Source organism: Stenella coeruleoalba (genome assembly GCF_951394435.1).
Source record: "Stenella coeruleoalba genome assembly, chromosome: 9".
Lineage (NCBI taxonomy): Eukaryota > Metazoa > Chordata > Mammalia > Artiodactyla > Delphinidae > Stenella > Stenella coeruleoalba.
Window position 1 is genome coordinate 38,210,688 of NC_137155.1, and position 24,811 is coordinate 38,235,498.

The 24,811-nt window shown below is 33.7% G+C and overlaps 1 protein-coding gene across 24 annotated transcripts in view; it reads left to right on the forward strand.

The window, feature by feature from the left end:
- The window catches only part of DGKB (diacylglycerol kinase beta), a 909,303-nt gene that overhangs the window by 469,970 nt on the left and 414,522 nt on the right, over positions 1-24,811 (forward strand). For all 24 annotated transcript variants that reach the window (XM_079932538.1, XM_079932527.1, XM_079932534.1 and 21 more), the window contains 2 exons: positions 107-180; positions 3,434-3,508. In XM_079932538.1, coding sequence (XP_079788664.1) covers positions 107-180; positions 3,434-3,508 — 149 coding nt within the window. The remainder of the gene's footprint in view (positions 1-106; positions 181-3,433; positions 3,509-24,811) is intronic.

A 24,811-nucleotide genomic window follows, 5' to 3' on the forward strand; every position in this document is an offset into this window, starting at 1 on the left:
ATATTCTTGAATTTGCTAATTGGCATTTCACGACTTAGAAATAACGGGGGGGTTCTCTTTATATATAATATAAATAATTTGTCCACGTATTCAACTTTTCTTCTAGATCACTCCTGTTCCTGGTACTCATCCACTTTTAGTTTTTGTGAACCCCAAAAGTGGTGGGAAGCAAGGAGAACGGTATGTTTTTAAAAATCACATTTATTTACTATGTTATATATCTGTAAAAAGATAAACTAAATTTATAGTATAAAAACATTTAAAAATATTATACCTCATGGTTCACTAATTTTAATGTGAAATAAGTGTTACTCTCATCTCTATATAACAATGTATATTGGTATGATCTCTCCTTGTTTTTACAGTTGAAATTTTAATATAATAATGGCCTTTTGTAGATATTTTTATTATCATATCTCAGGTGTCTGAATTCTCTCTACCCTGCCTATCACCCCTAGCCATTAACAAGGAGCTTTGCATACAACATGGCTCCATAAATACTGTTGAATGAAAATTGGTTCTCTAAATGGTCAACAAGGTGACTTCAGGTAAATGATTGCCCAGTAGTTAGAAACAGAATTTATATCCAGCTTCTAGACAAAATATATTATAATGATTTTCTGCATGTTCATTTGGAGAACATGATGCCATATATCCTGGAGAAGCACAGTATATTTAATCAGAATAACAATGAGCTGCATTACCAGGTATCTCAGTATTCATGTGGACAACAAAAAATTTTCCTTTTTGTAAAATTAATGATTAAATCATAATATTTAATAAAAATCTGAAAATCACCACATTGAAGAGTAAATCTTATGTCCTTCTAAGAAGGAGTGTCAGAAACAGAAATGCAGTTGTACCTTTCTTAATAATTTCTAGAACTCTTTACTAATTCCAGCCAAAAAATGAGCAATCAGATAAAAGCACTCACACAGACGCTATGATAATAAAATAGAAATTTACATTGTGGTTTCACCAAATAATGAAATTGAAATGTTTCCATGAATAAAGGAATTTTGAAAAGTAATTTCCTCTCCTACCATTTAACTTTCCAGCTTCATTTCAATTAAATGAAGAATGGTCATTTTCCATTCAACAAAATATTATTTCTACTTAAAAAATTTTCCCTTTTATCATCATATAGTTATACTTTTAACTCTGCTAAATAAGACAAGTTATTTTAAATAACTGGTGACTTAATAATATAAAATATTTACAATGCTTTATTAAAGAGAATAGTTGCCTCACTTTTAGGTATATAAATGAATAATGATGCTAAAATTATTTTCTCCTTTCCTACTCACAGTTTGTTAGTTGTATATATTATGGATATCTTGAAAAAGAAGTAAACTCTTCACAAAGCATTAGATGAGACTTAAATTCATGTTGGAAATTAGAAACAAATGAAGTATCAAGTGAAAAAATATATATTTCTAATGGAAACATTCCCCTCAAATTAAGATAACATTAATAATGTAGAATGACCCTTAATTGAATATCTGCCTCCCTCTTCTCCCAGTACATAAAAATAATTTTCTTTAAATTAAAAAATATATATCTACAGATAGATGCACTGAAGTCATCAGTAAATTAAATTTAATGGGGGAGAGGGAGGATATTTGAGTGCTCCTATATGCACACCCACTTATGCTTTGTCCTTTATACACCCACAGGGACTGTTCAAAGTCAAAAGAATTATAAATATGTTTAAAGGAGATCTATTATTAATGCAGTCATAAATTCTCCTGAATGCATAAGAAGCATCTTTCACAAATAATGGAATTCTATTCAGGGTTTTCCTTTCAAAATATGTAGGTTTTCTTCTTCGATGTATTAGATAAGCAGAAAAAGGTAACAATTATATATTCACACATAGTTTCCCATACCAGTCAACAGGTGTGAAAATGTTCACACATCATTCAGACAGCAACACTTGAGGGAATCCAGTCTCTACTAGGAACTGGGGATGAGACAGAAGACACGGTCATACAGGGAGGCAGACACGTAAACAGATTTACTACAGTAACCCCAAGGCAAAAGCTAAGCTAGGAATGTTTAAAATAAAAGTGCTATGGAAGTTCAGAGGAAGAAATGATTGTCTCTGAAGACTCAGAAGTCTAGCTTTTGAGTTGGTTCTGATATAAGTAGATGTTTGCCAGGTGAAGGAAGAAAAAAGACAGATGTGTGGAAAGAGGTGTGGTGTTTTGGTAGGGAACCAAGAGATATTCAGCGAGGTTGAAGTTTAAGAGGAAGGAGGAGAAAGACGAGACATAAACTATTTTAAATATAATAAAATATTTAATAAGTAACTTGCGGGCTTCCCTGGTGGCGCAGTGGTTGAGAGTCCACCTGCCAATGCAGGGGACACGGGTTCGTGCCCCTGTCCGGGAAGATCCCACATGCTGCAGAGCGGCTGGGCCCGTGAGCCACAGCCGCTGAGCCTGCGCGTCCGGAGCCTGTGCTCCACAACGGGAGAGGCCACAACAGTGAGAGACCTGCATACTGCAAAAAAAAAAAAAAAAAAAAAAAAGTAATTTGCCACTGACAGGAACTTTTCATCATGGAAACAACATGACTGTACTTAAATAGAAGTACAGAAGAAGGCTGAATAGGCAAGACTTTTACAAAGCTGGTGAGAGAACTTGTAAGGCAGTGAGAATAACCAGGTATGATAGACATTACTTAGTTAGAAGGTGCAGGATTGTCCTCGATTTTAGGTGCTGGGGAAAAGGAGGTACTGAGAATGACTCTAAGATCATTCTTGAGATGCTAGGTGATATCATTATTCAAGATCTAGAATGTGAGGGTATTGCACAAGGACGTGGGAGGATATAAGTAGATATTTGGAGAGTTTCAGTACACATAATATGAATATGTTAAGATATATAGTAATATTTTCACATGTATATATAAAAACTAATTTTAAAAACCAAATATATTCCTTCACTTTTAATATTTTGTCTCAGAATTCTGATATGGGATGTGTGTGTACTTAGAAACATTTCTGTTGCATTTGTTACGCAAAGATTGAGTTCTTTCAGAAAAAAATGAATTATTTAATATGTGCCTGTAGAAAACGTTTAGCAATTTTGTGATCTAGCTCATCAAGATGATTGTTCATGTGAAATAATTAAGCAGCTAAAGTCACAGTCTTTACTTTCATGCATACAGTGTCCAATCCCATTTCACATATGGGATAAGTAACTTTCATCTCTGTTACATTGGCCCAATAATCTGTAAATTTCCCAAGGATCTATTAAGAGAAGATATTTAACTAATTGTATACTGATATTTTAAAATATTAATTTGAACTCTTATTAGCTAAATAACATTCCAAAGCAGGATAGAGGGTGTTCTAAACGCATGTGCATATTTAGAATAAAAATATCACTAAATTTTATTTTTTCCTTCCATATTTTCATCTTTATAGAATTTACAGAAAATTCCAATATCTGCTAAATCCTCGTCAGGTTTACAGTCTTGCTGGAAATGGACCAATGCCAGGGTAAGCCTATATATATCATTACCATTAATTCATTTAACACTAATTAATTAAATAAGCAGCCAGACAAACATAGAAGTAATTTTATTCAAATACAGCAGCCAGATTAGTATACAAAACAACGTTGAATATCAACTACATAAGAGAAACTGACGCAGGTGCTGTTTTTCAAAATGACCTGTTTCAATAAGATTTTCCTCCTTTCTAAATATTGTGAAGTAATTCTCATACTGCTAGTAGTAATGTTAATAATAATCACACCACAGACATACACATATATTAGCTGGGTCCTTAAATTACTAAACCATCTATGTGTTAGAAGAACTGCTCTCCTTCCGTTTATTAAATATAGGACATAGATCTACTACAGAATAAAAAAAACTTTTTTTTAAATTCTTCTCATTAACAAAGAATGGAAATCATAATATGATTTTTTCACTTACTACTTACAAACTCTAATACATATCACTCTTTTATAAGATACTTTATTAATAGGCAAGGTGTCGTGAAATACAATTATTTTTCAACAGATACATATACTTTTGATATCCCAAGTATGCACTGAAATAATTCATCATTAACTTGGCCTAGTTAACTAATTAATGTCATTTTCTTCCACTGATCTGATTTCTCTCTATCAACATGATAGTAAACATTAGACCAGATGAAGTAGAGAAAAGCTCTATAACTAAACTTCTTTAAAAAAAAACAAAATCGGTATGGTTAAAATAAGTCTTCTAGGTTATTCTCAGAAATGAGAAACCAACTGTTAAAATTGTCTTTTAAATACTCAGAATAAAATTTATGCCATCATATCTCATGTTAGATAAATGTAAATAATATGCAATTAATTAGCACAGGCTCCCACAATTATACTCATCTTTTTCTTCCATTGACTGCTACCTGTTGTCCAGGGCTAGTTTCCAAATGCTGAGCCATGATGTGTGGAACTCCTTGCTGTAGAAGGCAGGCTCACCACAGGAATTTAGTTCAGAACACTGCTTTTGTCAAACTCCAGACTCTACCAGGTAGAGGATCATGGTCAGATTATTGGCTAGGTGAGACACATGCTGGACGTTCCAGTCTAGTTAAAGACAAGGAAAAGTAAAGTCTTGATATTAACACAGAAGCTCAGTCAGGATGCCTCTTTTTCTTGTTCTTTAGTATTCTCTGAACTTCAAAGAAGTAGCTCTTAATCTGCAGGATTAAGGAATTTTGCATTAAGAAGTTTAGCTACTCCAAGACCTCTGTAGGTCCACCAGACCAAGTAAATCCAGGATTTGCTTGTATTTTATAGTTAAACTAAATACGTAACGACTCTGCTAATTATAAACCTTATCATTTAACCACCCTGTGTCGTCATGGTCTTTTCCGTGAAATGAAGGAATAGTACCTGCCTCATAGGCTAGTTATAAAATTAAGTTGGGTGCTACCCATGAAGCATATAAAAATGTGCTTACCACATAATATGTCCTCGATGACTGTTATTTGTTATCAATATCATTTATTAATTAATAATCAATAACATAATCACTTTGTAGCTCTATGTAAATTTATTGCAATAACTTTGATTTTAGCCTTTTCTCATTTTATTTTTTTCCTACTCCACTTTAAATATCTATTACATGTTTCCTTTTACTCTTTAACTGTTAGCCATCCTATTATCTTCTCTAGTTTAATATACTGAAAAATAAAAGTAATAAGTGTACTTGTACAATTCCACACTACAATGAATATTATTTAGAAATTAAGTTAAGGGCCCCACTTTAAGCACTACCACCTCTCAAGTATATTATTGTGAATTGTTTGTGCATATCCTCCAAGAACTTCTATAAATATAAAAACTGTATGTATAGAATGTATAGAATGTATTCATATATATACAATATATTCATATATAGACACACACATATATGTGTTGCATAGATAAATGGATATTTTAATATAACTTAGACTGTAGTTTTTTTTTACTGCTCTGCAACTTGCTTCCTTTTACTCAAAAGCATATGGTGGATATTGTTTGAGTTCAGTAGATATTGATCAGTTTAAATGTTTTTAAGAGCTGCACAGTATTCCATAGTTTTATTAACTATTCTGTTATTGGGAAATATTTACATTGCCTGCACTTTTAAATAATTGGCATAATTTAAGTTAATGTCTATCAATTTATCTGTTTTTAGAAGCATATTCAAATATTTTCAGTTTTACTTCTCAGGTTCTGCCAAATTACTATACAAAAAGTTTGTATCAAATTATAATCCCAGCAGCAATATCTAATGTTTTATTTCCCATGCCCTACTTTAAATTGGCTATCTTCAGTAATTTTTATTATTGTTAAATATACTAGGTGAAAATATATCCTTATCATTTTTATTTGCATGGCTAATCAGTTATAAAGTTGAATATGGCATTAGTTAGATTGACTTTTCTATAAACAACAGAAATATAATCTGGCTTATGATCCAAAATAGAGTTTACTGGAAAATTGTGAAGTAGCTCATATAATTAATGGAAAAATGAAGAACTATGTTTCAGAAAGGATAGGAATCAGGACAATTTGAGGAAATTATGACTAAAAAGACAGAGTCCGTAGGAGTTACTGCTAAGAGAAATTGATTCCAATTGTTTCTGGTATTCTTGCTTTTATATTCAAAATTTATATCCCCAGGAGAAGCATATTTATTAGCCTCTCTTGTTTCCCATGCCACAGCCTTGGCTACTTTGGGATGGAGCATCTTGACTTAACAGTCCTGTCAAGACTATTATCTAAATTGTTTGTCTCCTCAAAGCCAAATGAGGATGCTGTATAACCTGAGGATGAAAGATGAATTCTCGGTGGGAATAAACAATAGGTGTTCACCACGGTCCAACCATTGAGTTATCCAATATCTCTTCTTTTCTGAACATAAAAGTTGAAAAAAAATACCATTCAACATTGCTACTGCTAAATATGTAGCCAGAAATACACATCCTCCTAAAATGTAGACAATCCCAAGTCTCAGATTGTTACTATATCCAGCTTCAAGTCCTGGTTCTCTAAAACATCTCTGGAGATGACTATTTTCTCCTTTCCCTTCATCCATTTGGTCTCAATATACAGAAATGTAATAAGAAAATTACATATTTAACTCTAAATATGAATTTCATTAAATGATATTCTTAATAATACAAAGAATAAAACACATGTAAAGTCTATAGTCCTGGTTTTACTACTGACTGAAAACTGTAGCTGAAACATAAAACATTTCTCAGCTTCTTGGAAATGTTTCCCCAGCGTAGTGACTCAAATATTTTTACCTGATAGGTCTGAGATTTTGGTAGTACTGCTTGTATAGGGCTGAATTTGTTTCTCGTGTGCCTTGAATGACAGGCATGGTAGTACCTGACGGTATTAGTACTGTTTATCAAATATTTCCAGGTCTTCTGCCAGGCACTTGATCTTGATTTCAGTCCTTTCACCTTAGGTATTAAGAGTGGCTCTATGACTTTCTCTTACAATAAACTGTGAGCAGAAAGTAAATTTTCCACTCTTTCTTTTCCTCTACCACAGTGACCAGCAGTATTCAATATTGGCCCGTTGGTTAGCTTGGATGCCAGAGTGAAAACCACGCGAGAGAGCCCCTACCCCCAGCCCCGCTTAGCCCACGTCCCTGTAGAATGGATGATAAAGAAGCCTCTGTGAGATTATGCCATGAAGATTTGGGGTTGTTTGTGACTGTATGTCACCTAGCCCTTACAACTAAACCAATGATCGGAGTAGAGGTCCTATTAGTACTCCCTTTTCCCATTCTATAGCAGCAAACCTAATTTCTCCTTGGGAATCAGAGTCAGTTATACCAGTTAACATCCTATCTGTCTTTTTGCCTGTTAGTCTAGTGGTACGAGGAGCCTCAAAATGCCCAAGTGTTAGCTTCAATTCAATGAAAATTTTACTGTCTCATATGCTGCCATTCCTCTTTGGTGTTAAAACATCTCAACCCTAAGAGTTCAAAACCAAGGGAATGTGAAGCAAAATATTTGAAAGTGCATGTATTAGTCAGTGTTCTTTAGTAAAACAGACCAATAGTACATATGTGTAGAGAGAAATTTATTATAAGGAATTGGCTCACATGCTGATTGAGGTTGACACATCCAAATCTGTAATTTGATCTTCCAGTTTGAGTCCAAAGGCTGGCGAGCTGCTGTAGAACCAGGAAGAATCAACATCCCAGTTCAAAGGTGATCAGGCTGGAGAATTTTCTCTTTCTTGGGTTAGGGTCTGCCTTTTGTTCTATCAGGCCTTCAGCTGATTAGATGGGGGTCACCCATGAGCGAGGGCAGTCTGCTTTATGAAGTCTACTGATTTAAATGTTAAATCTCATCTAAAAATACCCTCGCAGAAACTCTCAAAATAATGCTTGATCAACTTTCTGGGCATCCGTGGCCCAGCCAATTTGACACATAAATTTAAGATTCACAGTGAGTATTAAGTGTAATTGTAAGTTTCCTCACCAAGCTTTACATTTAGGTCCCAGAACCATGTTTTGTGAATTGGGTAAAGCAGCATCGTATAGTTCAGAGCACATGATATAGCTGTTTGATCATACACCATTTAAGTGCCCCCACTGATTCAGTGATTGAGTCTTTAGTAGGTTATTTCAGTGTTCTATGGACAACTGTCTCTCCTTGATAAAACATATAAGAAGGCCTTTATGTCACAGGGGCATCAGCCCACTGTCTTTCTTCCTTCTCTGTGAAGGTATTCCTTGAAAGGAGACAGCAATATGTGAGACACTATGATAGTGGTTAAGGCATTCAGTAAGTCATTTGCTATGACCATTGACACAGGCATAATGGGAAAGAAAAGTAAATCCAATTGCTAGAACAAATGTCTAGTTAGTGAGGACAAATGGCTGCAGTTGCATTATGGAAAGGGTCCAGGGATTTTAGGCTACCCTTAAGTAGCTGGCTTAGGTTCCCTTGAGGTATAGCAACATATTGGAATTCACTAATTGGTTCATTTGATGACAGTTGAGTACTCCAGAGTCAGTACCTACTCTTCTTGTTGAAGATAAATTCATGTTGTTTATCCCTTCCAAAGCTTCCAACCCTACCAACATGAACGTGAGTGTTTTGAACACTCACTGGGAGTGACTAAGAAAACTTGCTAACTGGCATTCCTTTGGAGCAATTAGACTCCCAATTATGGGTCCATTCTGAGAAATTCACTCATATAAATTTTGCTTCCATCACTAATTCTCCATTCTTATCCCTTCCGAGTCCTTAATAGTGTAAGAAGTATTTGTTAGTCAGTACTATTAAATTGGTATGTTTCCTAAACTCTAAACATCTCTGTCCAGAAAAGGTAAACAGGACATTTTATTGTTTGAGATACTGCCCAGAGGTCAAATGGCATTCTTTTCTGTCCTCAAATTATTCCCAGTTTATTTGTACTGCCATAGCAGCCTACCTCCAGCTACTTCTGATATATCATGGAGAGGCACTGGTAAATCTGTTTTTTTATCCTTAAACTGTGAGAATGGAGAACTCCCTATGAGGGCATAGGTATGGGTTGAAGGAGGTGTTGGGAGTACAGCCAGATTCAGAATATCTGAGTGGTGGGCTTAGGCACTTCAGTTTCTTAAAAGCTCCCCAGCTGCTTATGTGGAGACAGCATGGAAAACCACTGATTTAGTAGATTAATTACTATATAATAGGTATTATAGGCCATATTGATATGCTACAATTAGAGTAACTTCCCCATTAAATTTATAATAATTACTATAAATTCTTAGACAAGCATTAGTTTTTTGCACCAGCAACCTATCGTGATCTTTGTGTTTCACATTTTTCAAATTCAGAAAAGAAGTGTCTCATAGGCCTAGATTTGGCCACGTGCCTACCGCATTGTTTGGGTCAATGCAGTTGGTTTCCTTGTTTGATAGACGTACCAAAACTGCATTCAGCAGCATGTTTCCCCACAGTCAAATAAGGCAAAACCAACAGGTGCTCCAAACAAGCATTTTGTCTTATATATACTAAACTTTTGATTTCTTATGTAAAACGTATGCTCTTTTTTCTTTTTTTTAACATCTTTATTGGAGTATAATTGCTTTACAATGGTGTGTTAGTTTCTGCTTTATAACAAAGTGAATCAGCTATATATATATATATATATATACATATATCCCCATATCTCCTCCCTCTTGCATCTCCCTCCCACCCTCCCTACCCCACCCTTCTAGGTGGTCACAAGGCACCGAGCTGATCTCCCTGTGCTATGCGGCTGCTTCCCACTAGCTATCAGTTTTACACGTGTGCTCTTTTATTTGCCTATTTTCCTTTTGATTTGTCTTTTTTGTGTTCATTTTAAAATCTTATTGTATAAATATTATCATTTTATATACGTTGCAAGTGTTTTCTTCTCATTTGTTCTGTGTGCTTTCAGTTTGTATATTTTGTTCTTTTTCTTGTCCATGTAAATATATAAAATTTTCATTGCTAATTCTACACTGAATGATTTCTCAACTTTATATTTTAGAAAAACCTTTACTCAAGCCAAAATTACTGAAATATTGTTATGTCTTTTATTAATTTTTCATTTTGTTTTCAATTTCTAACCTTTAATCTTTAAAGATTACATTTTTCTTAGAGATGCGTTGACAGACTAGGATGATGTAGGCATGGAACATTTTTTTCCTTCAGATTGAAATCTAGCTGTCCCAACAAAAGCTGTTCATTTGTCCACTGTTTCACCACTGATTTGACGTACTTTATACATGGTGAAATAATATATATGTTAGACTGTTGCTTCCCTTTCCTTTGCTTCATGGATCTATTTGTTGATTCTCATTGGAGACTGTTTTATATAATGTAACTCCCTAATTATTCTCTCAAAATTTAATGACATTTACTCTCTTCAATGTGTTGTTATTGTCTCGATTTTTTAAAGTATGAGTTTGAATGGAATTGTATTGAACTTCTACTTTCATCTCGATAACTATGAGAATGCCCTGTTTTATATCTGATGCCAGTGCCCAGGCTGCATGCCCAATGGTAGACATGCACTTCTGTTAGAGAGCCGTTCCTCAGTTGTTATCCAGGAGGCAAACCCCCAGGTAGCTCCTCTGAAATGGGACCCTGGCCAGGCTATGCTGTAATCCTTCACTTAATCCCATAGCTGACCTCACGTGTCATAACTCTTCCCACCCCTGTTTCTAGCTGTGCCATCCCTGATCCTGGGTCAGCCATGGGGACAGAGGGTGCCTTTTGCAGCAGTTACCTTTCAATGTATTGCTTTCTAAGTTGTTCTATTCTGTAAGGTCTCTTTACTACTCTAATTTGTGATTTAATTTCATTTCTATTCCTGGTTTATTAGTTTTCCAATGGTACTATAGATACACTTTTTAAAAAATATTTTATCTGCCACCCTGAGCCTGCAGTTATTCATTCTTTTAATTTCCTTTTTTTCCCCATTGTTCCTCTTTACCATACCAAATTTTTAGATCTTTTTGTATGCCTCTCTTCTCTCGTCCTATCTTTATTCTTCTTTTCTAACATTTTGTTTAGATGCTTTTCTTGATGTAACGAATCTCTGCTAATCCCTAGTGTAAATTATCTAGTAAATACCAAAACTCTCTGGTCACTTCCCTTTTTATCTTTGTTTTCAAGATAGAAATAGATGTTTATTTGTCTTTACTGTATCTCTTTACATAAATTCTCTCACTCTGATAATGACTACTTAAAGATACCTGAAACTAGAGTCTGTACCATGTAAGTTGTTTCTTCCTGATGAAGCATATTATGATATAATTGAATGAATGGTTTTGAGGTATAAATTAGTTGCAAAAATGAAATATAAAACATATATCGCTCATTGGTCTTCACAGAATGAGATGTTTTTTCCTTCACAACATTAAAATAAATATGCACATCTCTAGCTGTTATACCAACTGCATATGCTAATGTGACTTATGAAAAGTTAATATCAAGTTTTTTGTATACTCGTGATGTTGGTTGTTCCCTTCTGACTATCAGCTTCATGAAAGTACAGATGGCTTTTTCTCATATCATCCCTAAAATATTTAAGTAAAAAATAACAAGTATTTATTGAATTGAAAAAATATATAGGATAAATATTTTTAAATTATGTAACTTATTTTCCAGATTGTTCAGCATAGTGAACAATCACAACAATGAATTGTTTGTGAAATAGGTGCTTTAAAAAAATCTTTGGTTTCATCTACCTGAACTAACTGTAAAACATATATAATTAAAAAAATAAAATTTAACAGTCAACATACAGATTCACATATTCCAAGTATCACACATATTTCCATAGTAAAGCCTTGGAATACATTCTCCTGTTAAAATAAATTTGTAATTTAGAAAACACATAACACATTCCACAGATTTCATTACTTTCTTAATTTAAAATATCATTTTATATAACAAAGTTTCTACCATATTTTACTTAAATAAAAACCCTCTTGAATCAGAACTATGACATATTACATATGTCTCTTGTTATGAAATCTTGTTGTGTCAGAGAGCTGAACAAAATCCTCAAAATGCTAAGAACATGTTCATCAAAATTCAATGCAGCTCTACTGCAAATTTCCAGGAAAAAAAATTGTTGCTTTGCTAATGTAAAAACAAAGCACTCAATTGACCCTTTCAGTCCTAATGATTAATCATAAAATATGATGCAGATTATTTTGCAATCCCCCCCAATTAAATGTGTGAGCATAATTTTGCCTCTGCCTTGATCAATGGAGTGACTGAGTTTGAGAAGCGATATATGCATCTGTATTAAAGATCAACATGTCAAATACAAGTAACAAAATGTAACATGCTTTACGGTTAAGAGTCCTATAACTTCTAGCCTCATGAAAGAATTTTGGGCATTACAAGTCTATAGTCACTTTCCACAAACATCAACAAATCGATTATTACTTTAAAGATGTTGAAAACTCTGAACTTTGGTTACTCAATTCACAGAGAAAAGAAGAGCTCAGTAACAGACTGTAGATCCATGTGTTATTGTTTAGAGGTGGTTTTTTTATCCAAATTCCTTGAACACTCTAGAAGAATATTTTCTCCTAAGTTGGCTGTTGGAAATAACCAATGCATTTGTGTATATCCTTCTACCTGTTTCTTATTTTATTCTACAAAAGGCAAGTTTCTAATAAGTATCATAAACTATTTTATTTGACTATCGTCAGTTTGCTATTATTATCTAAGCCTGTCCAGCAAGCTCCCTGGCACAACTTCACCGTCAGCTCCAGGGAGTCAAATAACAGCATCTTACTAATGAGTGAAAATAAGAAAACTCATAGCAGATGATTATCTCAGAATCCTTTATTAATGATAATGTAGTAACGTACTCCTATAATTTAATTAGAAATAATAACAGTGGACTATTGAATGTAGTCCACACTCAAACAGAATAATGATTCAACAACTAAGTAAAAGTGAAATGGTAGTTTAACAATAACAACAGCAATCAATATATATATATAATAGTATTAGTAATATAAATTGATTCAGCATGTATTAATTCAATGGCTACCAGGTGTCAGGAAAAAGTCTTAGCACTGCCAATTCACTATGAACAAAAGAAACATCACTTCCTGCCCTCATGGTCTTAGTGGAGGAAGGCACACATTAAACTAATAAAATGTACACATGTCAGCAGGGAAGGTAAACAGAGTGTACATTGGTAGTGAGTGTTCTGTGATGGTTATTTTAAATAGGCTGAGCAGGGAAAGACTCACTGAGTATAGATATGAAGGAGATGAGGAAGCAAGCCATTTGGTCATCACATAGAATCACATTTAAAGCAGAGGGAGGAGCAAGACGAAAAGCACCATGATGGGAGAATATTTGACACGATTGGGGAACATTAGCAGGAAGGCCAGCATGGCTGGAGCGGAATGGATAGAGATAGCATATTAGAATAGCACTGACGGGCCAAATCACATAGGGTCTTAAAACTACTGCGACCATAATAATTAAGTTTACCCAGGACTCTTCTGGTTTATTCCTGGTGTCCCAGCATCCAACTCAATTTAGTATTAGCATAAGAATTTTGTATTTTTAGTTTAAGTATTATTATTAATGGATACATTATAATAAACTTGAGGGTTTTGAGAGCTAATTTGCACATTCCTGCTTCTGCTGTTATCCTCTAGTCAGATGTAAGACACTTACATGTCCAGTGAACACAGTTCTCACTTTAACCTATAATCATTTCATCTAAAAAAGCAAAAAAACTTTCTCTTCCCAATCCTTCCCACATATAAGCAACAACTTCTTGTGAAATACAGTGTACAGAGAATTCAAAGACAAAAATAAATGTTCACTGAAAGCCCTTGTTGGCCAACTGGTATACTTGTTATACCAGTCCATTATGCTGTGGCCTGTGCCTCTCCTCTCCTTGTGAGATGCAAATGGGAACAAATATAGCAATCAGCATTGTCAGTGGAGATGTGGGAAATCACAGGTTAGATGTACATGAAATACATGTGAGGAAGAGAAGATGAGCAGTCATGCCAAGAACGTTTAATGAAGTTTGAATACTCTTCCTTGGTGTCTTACAAATTAAACATTGTAGTTTATAAATATTATGTTATATTATGCATTTTTATTTTGCAATAAAACTTTTCAGCAAATATATCTCAAAAATGAATATTAAATGAAAAATTAAGTTCTGCATTTCTATGAATTTTTGTTTTAAAAAGTGTTGATGAATACATAACTTCTATGAAATATTTATCAATCTTTACTATCAGTGATGGGAGCTCTAGTGATATCACTGACCATGTGGAAACCATAAACACAAAAATGCTAAAGAAGCATCAGTATCTGCCTCAAATTAATAGCGAATTCTCTGCTTGAAGGCAATCATTGAAACTGCAGAAAATCCCTTTGTATAGCACTATTTTAAGCATGATTTTTCATTTAGATCAAATGTGACTTTTAAATTAATGTGCATTTTCAATTTTAAGTTTTCTTATGTGTGTTGTAAGTGAAGTAATAGCTGTTAAGATTTTGGTCCACTAGCAAAAGAAGAACTTTAAAAAGATCCAGTAATGCCGTTTTTACATTAGAGTGATCAGATGTTTTAAATAGAAAATTCATTTATTGCAATAATGATTTGAGTGCATGCAACTTGTGGACCCCCAATCAAGTTTTTGGAAGTTCATTTGGATGATGGTAAAACATTGGACATTACTGATCATGTTATCACAGACTCAGTTAAAAAGTTCAGCGCTTAAGATTCAATGATTTGTTCCTATGGTGATAATTGGAATACAGAGTTTGGTGGAGCACATCATCATGACAAAAATACGTGTTTTACTAATGTAAGAAACATACAGATAAGAATAGATGCTTTGCATTGGTTTTGGTATGCACATAAATCATAATTGCTTTCAAAGACACTTTAATAGTCTATGAATTACAATGAAGGCCTTAATTGTCAAGTTGTATGCATGTGCACATGCACACACACACATTCACAAATTATTCAGTCATTCTCTTATTGATCCTACAGGTGCTAAGGGACCTTTTGGGGAAAAAAAAGTAAGACTCAAGTCTTAGGTCACTGAAGTAATGAAGTCTAACATTTCTATGGATAATACTATACCAACTAGACTTTTTCAAATTATGCCCTGCTCTTGCATTTAAAACTCTAAAACTCAAGAAGCATGAAAGTTTAAGGCAATTTGATATAGAGGCAATCAGCTTATAGAAATCTACAATTTGATCTCATCTTTTTATCTCTTCATAAATATGTTATTCAAAATTGTTCATATGAAAAGCCAATAAATGGAAAATTTTTAAGTATATCAAGCTAATTAATTATTATGTTTTTATTCTAGATCATATGATGTCATATCTGTGAGCTATCTTAAATTTTCAGTTTGTTGTGATTTCTTATTTTAAATAACTATTTATGTATATATTCATATATTACATTTATATATTTATATATAATTTATCTAAACCTAAATTTGTATACATTTTTTGCATATTTTTTCTTAAAGAGGGTTTCAGATTTTTCTAAACGTCACATTCCACAAAACCAGTATTCATCCCTGATCCTAATTAATCAATCAGAGGCCATGGCAAGTAAATTATTCTAACTTATTTTCCTTACTCCTACCCTTATGAACACATTGATATTCATACCCATCCTGACTTCCTTCCCTCTCACTGGATGAGGCATCTCTCCTCCTAAATAAGGTGCCTTCAACTTCTGTTCTGGGTCCCTGTTCCTCTTGGTTCTTTGATACTTAATTTATTATTCCCACCCTCTTATTATTACATCTTGAGCTGTTCCTATTCTAATGGCTTTTTAGCTCAAGTATGTAATCCCTTTTTAACATATGACTACTCTGTGTTAAAGTGACTTGGATTAGTTTATGAAAACATGTGTGATGATGAAAGTGTTATAATAATTACAACAGGAATGGATAAAGGATAGAGGTTCAAGACCAAAAGGAAAACAGAAAAACAATTCCCACGTCATTGTGGAGTTGCAAAAACATGAGCAACATGTGAAATTGAGGATACTCTCATTAATTTGAAAAATCTCTATGGATATGTATAGCTACTTACCTTCTCAACTCTTTTGTCTCTTCACAACTACATTCTTAATAAAATGGGCTATTCTTTCACTTTTCCATCACCTCTTCAGTGCAGTTGGGGTTTTGACTTTACTCTCCACTGACATTGCTATTGTCACTGATAAATTGCTAAGTGTTAAGTCACGTAGTTTTAGCTGTTTTCACCTATCTTAAAAGTCTCATCTCCCTTGGATATTAGAAAATCAATGTCTCCTATCTCTGAGGTGCTGCTTATTATATATCTGGATACATTCTCCTTAGTCACTTCTTTTAATATATTTTTTCTTAGAATTTCACACTCAGAACTTCATTCATTTCATGTATATATGCTTTCTTAATTTTATAATAATAATAGTGATTTGTTGGTTGTATGCTAGGGAATATGCAAAATACTATCACTTTAAGAGTTAAGCATTTTCTCCATTTGCCAATAAGGAAACTCATGATCAGGGAGCTTAAGATTTGCTCAAGGTTTTAGTCTCATAAAAGAGCAAATCCATGTACATGTCTGTTGTACTGCAACATGATCTTTTTTTTTTTAATTTAAGTTATTGAAGAATAGTTGATTTACAATGTTGTGTTAATTTCTGATATACAGCAAAGTGATTTAGTTACATATATATATATATATATATATATATATATATATATAGTTTGCATTTGCTAATTCCAAACTCCCAATCAATCCCTCTCCCTCCCCCTTGGCAACCACAAGTCTGTTCTCTATGTCTGTGAGTCTGTTTCTGTTTCATAGGTAAGTTCATTTGTGTTATAATTTAGATTCCACATATAAGTGATATCATATGGTATTTGTCTTTCTCTTTCTGACTTACCTCATTTAATATGAGAATCTGTAGGTGCATCCATGTTGCTGCAAATTGTATTATCTCATTCTTTTTTATGGTGGAGTAGTATTCCATTGTATATATGTACCACATCTTCTTTATCTATTCCTCCATCGATGCACCTTTAGGTTGTTTCCATGTCTTGGCTATTGTAAATAGTGCTGCTATAAACATAGGGGTGCATGTATCTTTTCAAATTATAGTTTTGTCCAGATATATACCCAGGAGTGGGATTGCTGGATAATATGGCAATTCTATTTTTAGTTTTTTGAGGTACTTGCATACTGTTTTCCACAGTGGCTGTACCACTTTACATTCCCACCAACAGTGTGGGAGGGTTCCATTTTCTCCACTCTCTCTCCAGCATTTTTTTTTTAATATATTGGAGTGTAGTTTTTTTACAATGTTGTGTTAGTTTCAAATGTACAACAAAGTGCTTCAGTTATACATATTTTCAAATATACAACAAAGCGCTTCAGTTATACATATACATATATCTATTCTTTTTCAGATTCTTTTACCATATAGGTTATTACAGAGTATTGAGTAGAGTTCCCTGTGCTATACAGTAGCTTCTTGTTGATTATCTATTTTATATATAGTAGTGTGTATATATTAATCTCAACCTCCTAATTTATCCATCCCCCCACACCTTTCCCCTTCAGTAACCATAAGTTTGTTTTCTAAGCCTGCAAGTCTGTTTCTGTTTTGTAAATAAGTTTATTCATATCATTTATTTTAGATTCCGCATATAAGTAATACCATATGATATTTGTCTGTCTCTGTCTGACTTACTTCACTTAGTATGATAATCTCTAAGTCCATCCATGTAGTTGCAAATGTCATTATTTCATTCTTTTTTATGGCTGAGTACTATTCTATTGTATATATGTACCATATCTTCTTTATCTATTCCTCTGTCAATGGACATTTAGGTTGCTTTCATGTCTTGGCTATTGTAAATAGTGCTGTAGTGAACATTGGGGTGCAGGTATCTTTCCAAATTATGGTTTTCTCTGGATATATGTCTAGGAGTGGGATTGCTGGGTCATATAGTAGCCCTATTTTCAGTTGTTTAAGGAACCTTATGGTTTCCTTTGCTGCAATACAACTCTATGTTCCTTCTTCTTATTCTCTTTTCATGATTTTGATCATCAAGCGTACACGGATTGCTTCCGACTATCTTCTTCCATCTCAGATTTCTCTGTCCATGTAGGTTTATTTGACTTAGTCTACATTTCCATGTTAATGTCCCATAGGTATCTCAAATTTCACATTCTAATACTAAACTCATTTTCTCACCCTTTTCTAAACCTGTTCACTAGCTTTATTCACTAACTTGATGCATGGAAAGACCATTCACTTTCCCATCCCCTCTGACAATGCATTTATTCTCTTCTAGTTATTCTGCATTAACTGTTTTTAAAACATCCCATAGCAATGTGAATCAGATGTTTTCTTGTCTGCCTTCTCAATTAAGATACTTGATGGCAAGGACTCTTATCTTGCTTTTGAGTCTCTGGACTCTAACCCAGTTCCTGATACACAGTTGTAGTTAATAAATGCATATTAAATAAGGAAATTGATGCAGGTGCTATATCATTCATAAAATTACTTTTCTAGGTATATGGATTTTCCATGAAATGTATCTCTCTTTCTTAGGCATAGTTATTCTTTTGTATTTGATTCTAGTCAAAGTAATTTTTTAAAATAGATGTCTAGATGTATTTATTAATTCAAAATAACTTCTTCACATTCTAAAGTTAACTTGGTGGAATGATCTGATGCATATAAAATAAAACTCACTAAGTATTCCTTTGTTTTTATTCACTCACAACTGACTTGAAAGGGCTTCCCTGGTGGCGCAGTGGTTGAGAGTCCGCCTGCCGATGCGGGGGACACGGGTTCGTGCCCCGGTCCGGGAGGATCCCACATGCCGCGGAGCAGCTAGGCCCGTGAGCCATGGCCGCTGAGCCTGCGCATCCGGAGCCTGTGCTCCGCAACGGGAGAGGCCACAGCAGTGAGAGGCCCGCGTACCGCAAAAAGAAAAAAAAAATGACTTGAAAGCATTTGATATTCATTTTAACACATTAATTTTCCAAAAAGTATGTGCACCATTCAAAGAAGGAACAAATATTTGGATTACTTTACAGAGCTTATTTATTGACTTCTATTTTGTATTACACTAAGGAGAATACTGAAGTTATTTAATGGCATAATATCATAGGTTTCCCAAGAGTAAATATTCATTCATTTTCTGTCTCTTTTCTCTTTTTGTCATTTTTCTCTGCCTCTCTCCCTTTTTCTTCTAAAATACACATACGCGTACGAGGTGTTTTTGAGATTTCCAGAGATAATGAAATTAATGTTTCAATTATTAATGGCTCATTGGGATATATATTTTCTCAAATACTCTGAAAGTTTTTCTGAATATGATGAGAACAGCATTAAATTTTACTGGGTTCATAATGATGAGTCCAAATAACATTTTGTTTATAATCATTCCACTGTTTACATTAAATGCCCCCCCAAAACAGTATAAATTCATCTTCATACAATATCTTCAAAAGACTAGCCAAATTCGTTGAAACAGGTGAACTTCCTTATTTACCTAAACTTTGTAATTTATTGGTAAAATAGAGTCAAGATGGGAAGACATAGTTATAATTAGTTTTACTTTAAGCTGAAATGATGGGGAAGGTACATTAAAGTTGATGAGTCATCACTTTGAAGCTGACATTATCAAAATCCACAGAAAAAGATGGCATATCCCCCATCCCTTTTTAAATATATAGCATAGAGAAGTTTTGAGGGACATAATTGCTTCATGCATAGATTTTGTCAGAGTGGCTGCAGCAGCAGTAATAATATCAGTGACACCAAGGTATGTATAGATACAGTTTGGGTATTAGAAAACGAGTTGGAAGGTATTAAGAATTGGTTTTCTAGACCAAAAAAAAAAAAGTTTAATAAACAATAGCAACATCACAGACCAGAAAATTCTGCCTGATTTTAGTGAGACAGTTGTGAAGCCATCTAATCCTATAACTGTAAGAATAATATATAACTGTGTACATACAGGTGTGAATATGAATTGAGCTGAATAATAAGAGATAAGTATGCTGTATCTGGCTCAAAATGTTTAAATCAAAATGCAGACCTTTCTTAAGGCAAGCTCTTTAAGTAAACTATTTTTTCTAAACAAAGAGGAGGAAGAAGAAGAGGAAGAGAGTTGATGACATATGATAAAATCATTTTTGATCCTTCAGCCTTGTGTTTCTTTAATACAAAGGAATGAATATGTACAATTAAATGAGCATTCACTCTGGAGTATTATGCTAACAGTATTTATCAATCGCACATTGGTTTCCTTTAAGTATTAAAGAATATAACTTTATAACATATAATGTACAATATGTACACTCTTTAGTAGCCATACATTTATTGTATTTATATGCTCAATCTGATACATCAAAATTAGATATAAATGGCAGGCATCACTTATTTTCCTTGAATAATAAAATGTGCTATTGGAATAAAAAGAAATTCCTACACATTGTCATTTAAGAAATCTCATTATTAGACACTTTCCAAGATAATGGAATCAGTACTGCAGTTTTTCTTTCTTAACGAGTTGTTGTAGTGTGCTTTTTAGATACTATTGTCAGACACTAATTTTTCTATATCAGTTTTATCCTAAAACTTATTTAAAATGGAAAGTAGACTTCTGAATCTTAGATGAAATATTTTGACTTGCTTTTAGTGGTATTAAGCATTATAATCTTACCACCCACTTTTTTTTAGGATGTGCTATAGTGGTGGCTGTTGAGCATATGTGATAAGAAGGCATTGGACACAGAGCTACTAAACATACATTAACATAGGTTCTTTTTTCAAATTTAGCTATCATGGATAAATTAGAAAACTCTCTAGGAGAACCAGTGCTATAATTACGAACACTGAAGACTCAAGAATCATTATCTGCTTTAAAAATCGTTTTAATTTTTTAAAATTTCCATAAAATGGCAAAAATAAATTCAGGAGCCATGAATGATTATTTCATTACAAAATGTTCATACCTACTAGTTTTTCAAGTGAAATGTTGAAATTGATAGGTGGAACGTACAGTATACGGTACTAAAGTTTCCGCAAAAGGGAGTCTTTTCAGACGCTCCACATGGCTTCACCTTCCCCATCGTTAGGATGACCTATGAAGTGGGAGCCTCACATCTGCTGGTCTTTGCAGCTTAATGAATGAAAAGTCAATGGTCACATAAAGCCCTGCATTTTGACTCTTTCCACGTCTCTTGCATTTGTTTGTTCTCAGTCAGAGCTGTTATCATCTGAACTTACTATCCCCAGTGCCATAAATAGGTCTCCTAATAGTATCAGCTTGGAGGTAGGAGAAGTCTCATCAATGTCCATCCAGCTTCACTTGTTAGAAAATTCTCTTGCTGACTATTTTGCCAGAATGCTGTGGGTGGGAGAGGTGGTAAAATAGAGGAGTGGCAATCTGACCTATGAAATGTGTTTACTACTTTTAATAAAGATAAAATTAATAATAACCTCTGGATAGTACCATGTAATTTACATACACACTTTGTTTATTCCTTAAAACAGCCCAACAAAGCAGGTGGTATTATTTTAATTTTAAAGATAAGAAAACTGAAGCTCAGAATGATTAAATAATTATCCAAGGCTACTATTCAAGGAATGAATGAAATAAGGAATGAATGACTCTCCAGGGAAAACTGCATGGATGAAGTGGATTAAGAAGTTAAGATAGAGAAGTCAATTTTTCAATCCATTTAGCAATCAACTTACAGAGAGTAAGCTGGTCTGAGAGTCACGTGGGGTTTATGTTTGGGGTTAGGATGCTGCTGAAGAACCAAAGATGATAATTTTAAAAGAAAACAGATGAAACATCATCATGGATGGAACAGCGATGGTGAGTCCTGTGGATGGTTAGGCTTTCACCAGAAACAACTATGGTAAACTTTTCAGCTCTATGATAAACTTCTCAGCTCCTGGCTTAATTTGAAAAGCTTTTGTAGGTTTCAGTGACAAGGTCTTTGAAAACTTAGGAGATAGACAAATTAAAGTAGAAATGTAATTGGTAAAAACTGATTTAGAAAGAATTAGAAAATAGGATCTTTTTCAGTAATAATTAAAGGAATTGAAACAATTATTTAATACCTCTTAATTAAAAAAAAGAAATCAAAGACTCACTAGAAATTGGATAGTTGATATGCAAGTGCTACCAGTTTTAAGGAACTTCCAAAATTATATAGATGCCTCCAAAAAATGGAAAATAAGGGCGGCATCTTCTACAGTTCATTTTATGAGACAGAAAAATTTTGATAAAAAGTTACAGATGGTATGAAGAAGAAAAATAGTCTGTTGTGTTCATGAATGTAGACAAAAACTTCTGAACAAAGTGTTAGCAAAGCAAAACCAATTTTCTATAACAATATTAATAACAGTGTCCAATTTGGGTATATGAAAGTATTATAAGAATGTTTTAATAATGCAGAAATATGTAAGTGTATATGCCCACATTACCAATGAAATGAAATCATCTCAATATCTCACAAGGTGCAGAGAATATTAACATTGATTCATAATAAAAATTCTATATAACAGAAATAGAAGAAAACTTTATAATCTGTATGAAAGGTGTCGCTCAAAAAAGAAAAAGAAAAGAAAATCCGTACAACAAACATCATCCTAAGTTGGGAAATTATGAAAGTATTCCATTTAAATTCCGGGACAAGATATGGATATTCTGTATAAATACTCTAATTCAATAAAGTATTGAAGCTCTGGCCAGCACAATAAGACAGGGAGAGAAATAACAATTATAAGGATTGAAGATCTCTAATAGTACCATTGTTATTAGCATATGATATAGTTTACATAGAAATCCAAATGAATCTACAAACATTATATAGGCAATAGAAAAGAGGAGTAATGTGGCTGTTTTTGAGATCAATATATAAAAGTCAAATATATTTATATATACCAGCAACAAAAACATTAATTTTAATAAACAATTTAAGAATTTAAGATACCAACATAAACTTTAAGACAACCAAGAATAAATCTAACAATGACCTGCAAGCAAAAAAATGTTGTAATTTATTTAAGGATATTAAAGAATAAGTTGATTGAAAAATCCTATATTCATGGATGAGGAATTAACACCATATAGATGTTATTTCTCCTAAAACTGCTCAATAGACTTCATGTAATGCAATTTTTTAAAACATTTATGATTTTTGTGTGTGTGTTTTTTATTTTCACCCTTATGGGATATGACAAGTTAAATTTAATATGTGTACAGTAAAGCAAAGAAAAAAAATAATAGCTAAGATTTCATGTTCAATGAGACATAGATTAACTATAAAGCTATAGTGTTGTAAGAGTGTGGTACTGGTTCAGAGATGGACAAATTCATGAATAAAATAGAACAGATTCTAAAAAGAAAAATACCCATATATGGAAATTTGATTTATGATGGACTTGCATGATAGAAAACTGAATTATCCAAAACATGAAAAGATGGATTTAAAAATGAAAAGAAAAATAGTTGCACAACACCCAGAAGGAGAGAAGAAAGGAGGCAAGAATAGGAGGAATGGAGAAAGAGAAAGGGAGGGCAGAGGGATGAAAGAAGGCAGTGAAGAAGGGAAAAGAAAAAAGGGATCACTACTAGACAGAACCACTCTAGAATATTGTGTATATTTTATATATATTATCTATTCTATTCCAATAACTCACACCATCCTATCTTACATCACCACATAAAATTTCTATGTCAAAATTAAAACTAAGGGGCTTCCCTGGTGACTCAGTGGTTAAGAATCCGCCTGCCAACGCAGGGGACACGGGTTCAAGCCGTGTGGGAAGATCCCACATGCCGCGGAGCAACTAAGCCTGTGCGCCACAACTACTGAGCCTGCGCTCTAGAACCCGCGAGCCACAACTACTCAGCCCACGTGCCACAACTACTGAAGTCTGCATGCCTAGAGCCTGTGCTCCACAACAAGAGAAGCCGCCGCAATGAGAAGCCCACGCACCGCAACGAAGAGTAGCCCCTGCTTGCCACAACTAGAGAAGCCCACGTGCAACAATGAAGACCCAACGCAACCAAAAATAAAATAAATTAAATAATTTTTTTAAAAAATTAAAACTGAAATTTTAGGAGAGTAAATGTGAACTCTCTTCTGTCCACTGAGGAAACATTGTTTGTTACACAAAGAGGCCAAAGTGCTAGCCATTTATCAAAAGATTGATAAACTTGAATACATTAAAACTAAAATGATACTTGTTAAAATATACATTAAGGAAAGTAAAAAACTTTAAACCTATAGGAAATATTTGCCCAAAGAAAGAGAAAAAAACCCAAAAGGATTAAAATCAAGAAGTAAAGAATTTTTACAAATCAACAAGTAAAAAAGGAGTAAAGATATGAAAAGGCATTTCACAAACGAGGAAACACATAAAATTACCAAGTATGACATTACAAGTGTTAGGATGGGCTCGGCACAGATTTTTTCCACCTTTTACGTACCTACATTGGTACAACTTCTATAGGAAACAGTTTGGCATGATATTGTAAAGTTGCAAAAGTGGTCACTGTCCATGAGCACCAGAAACTGTCGAAAATGCATTTTTTATGAGAACATAAAGCTAATCAATCCAAATATCCATTGTATGGATTTTAAAATGCATACCCGCATAAATGGTATTAAACACAGCAGTAGAAATAACTCTTCAACTACACGTGGATGGAAATTCAGCTACTACGTGGAGGAATGTTAGTAACAATGCTGAGATGAAAAAGCAAC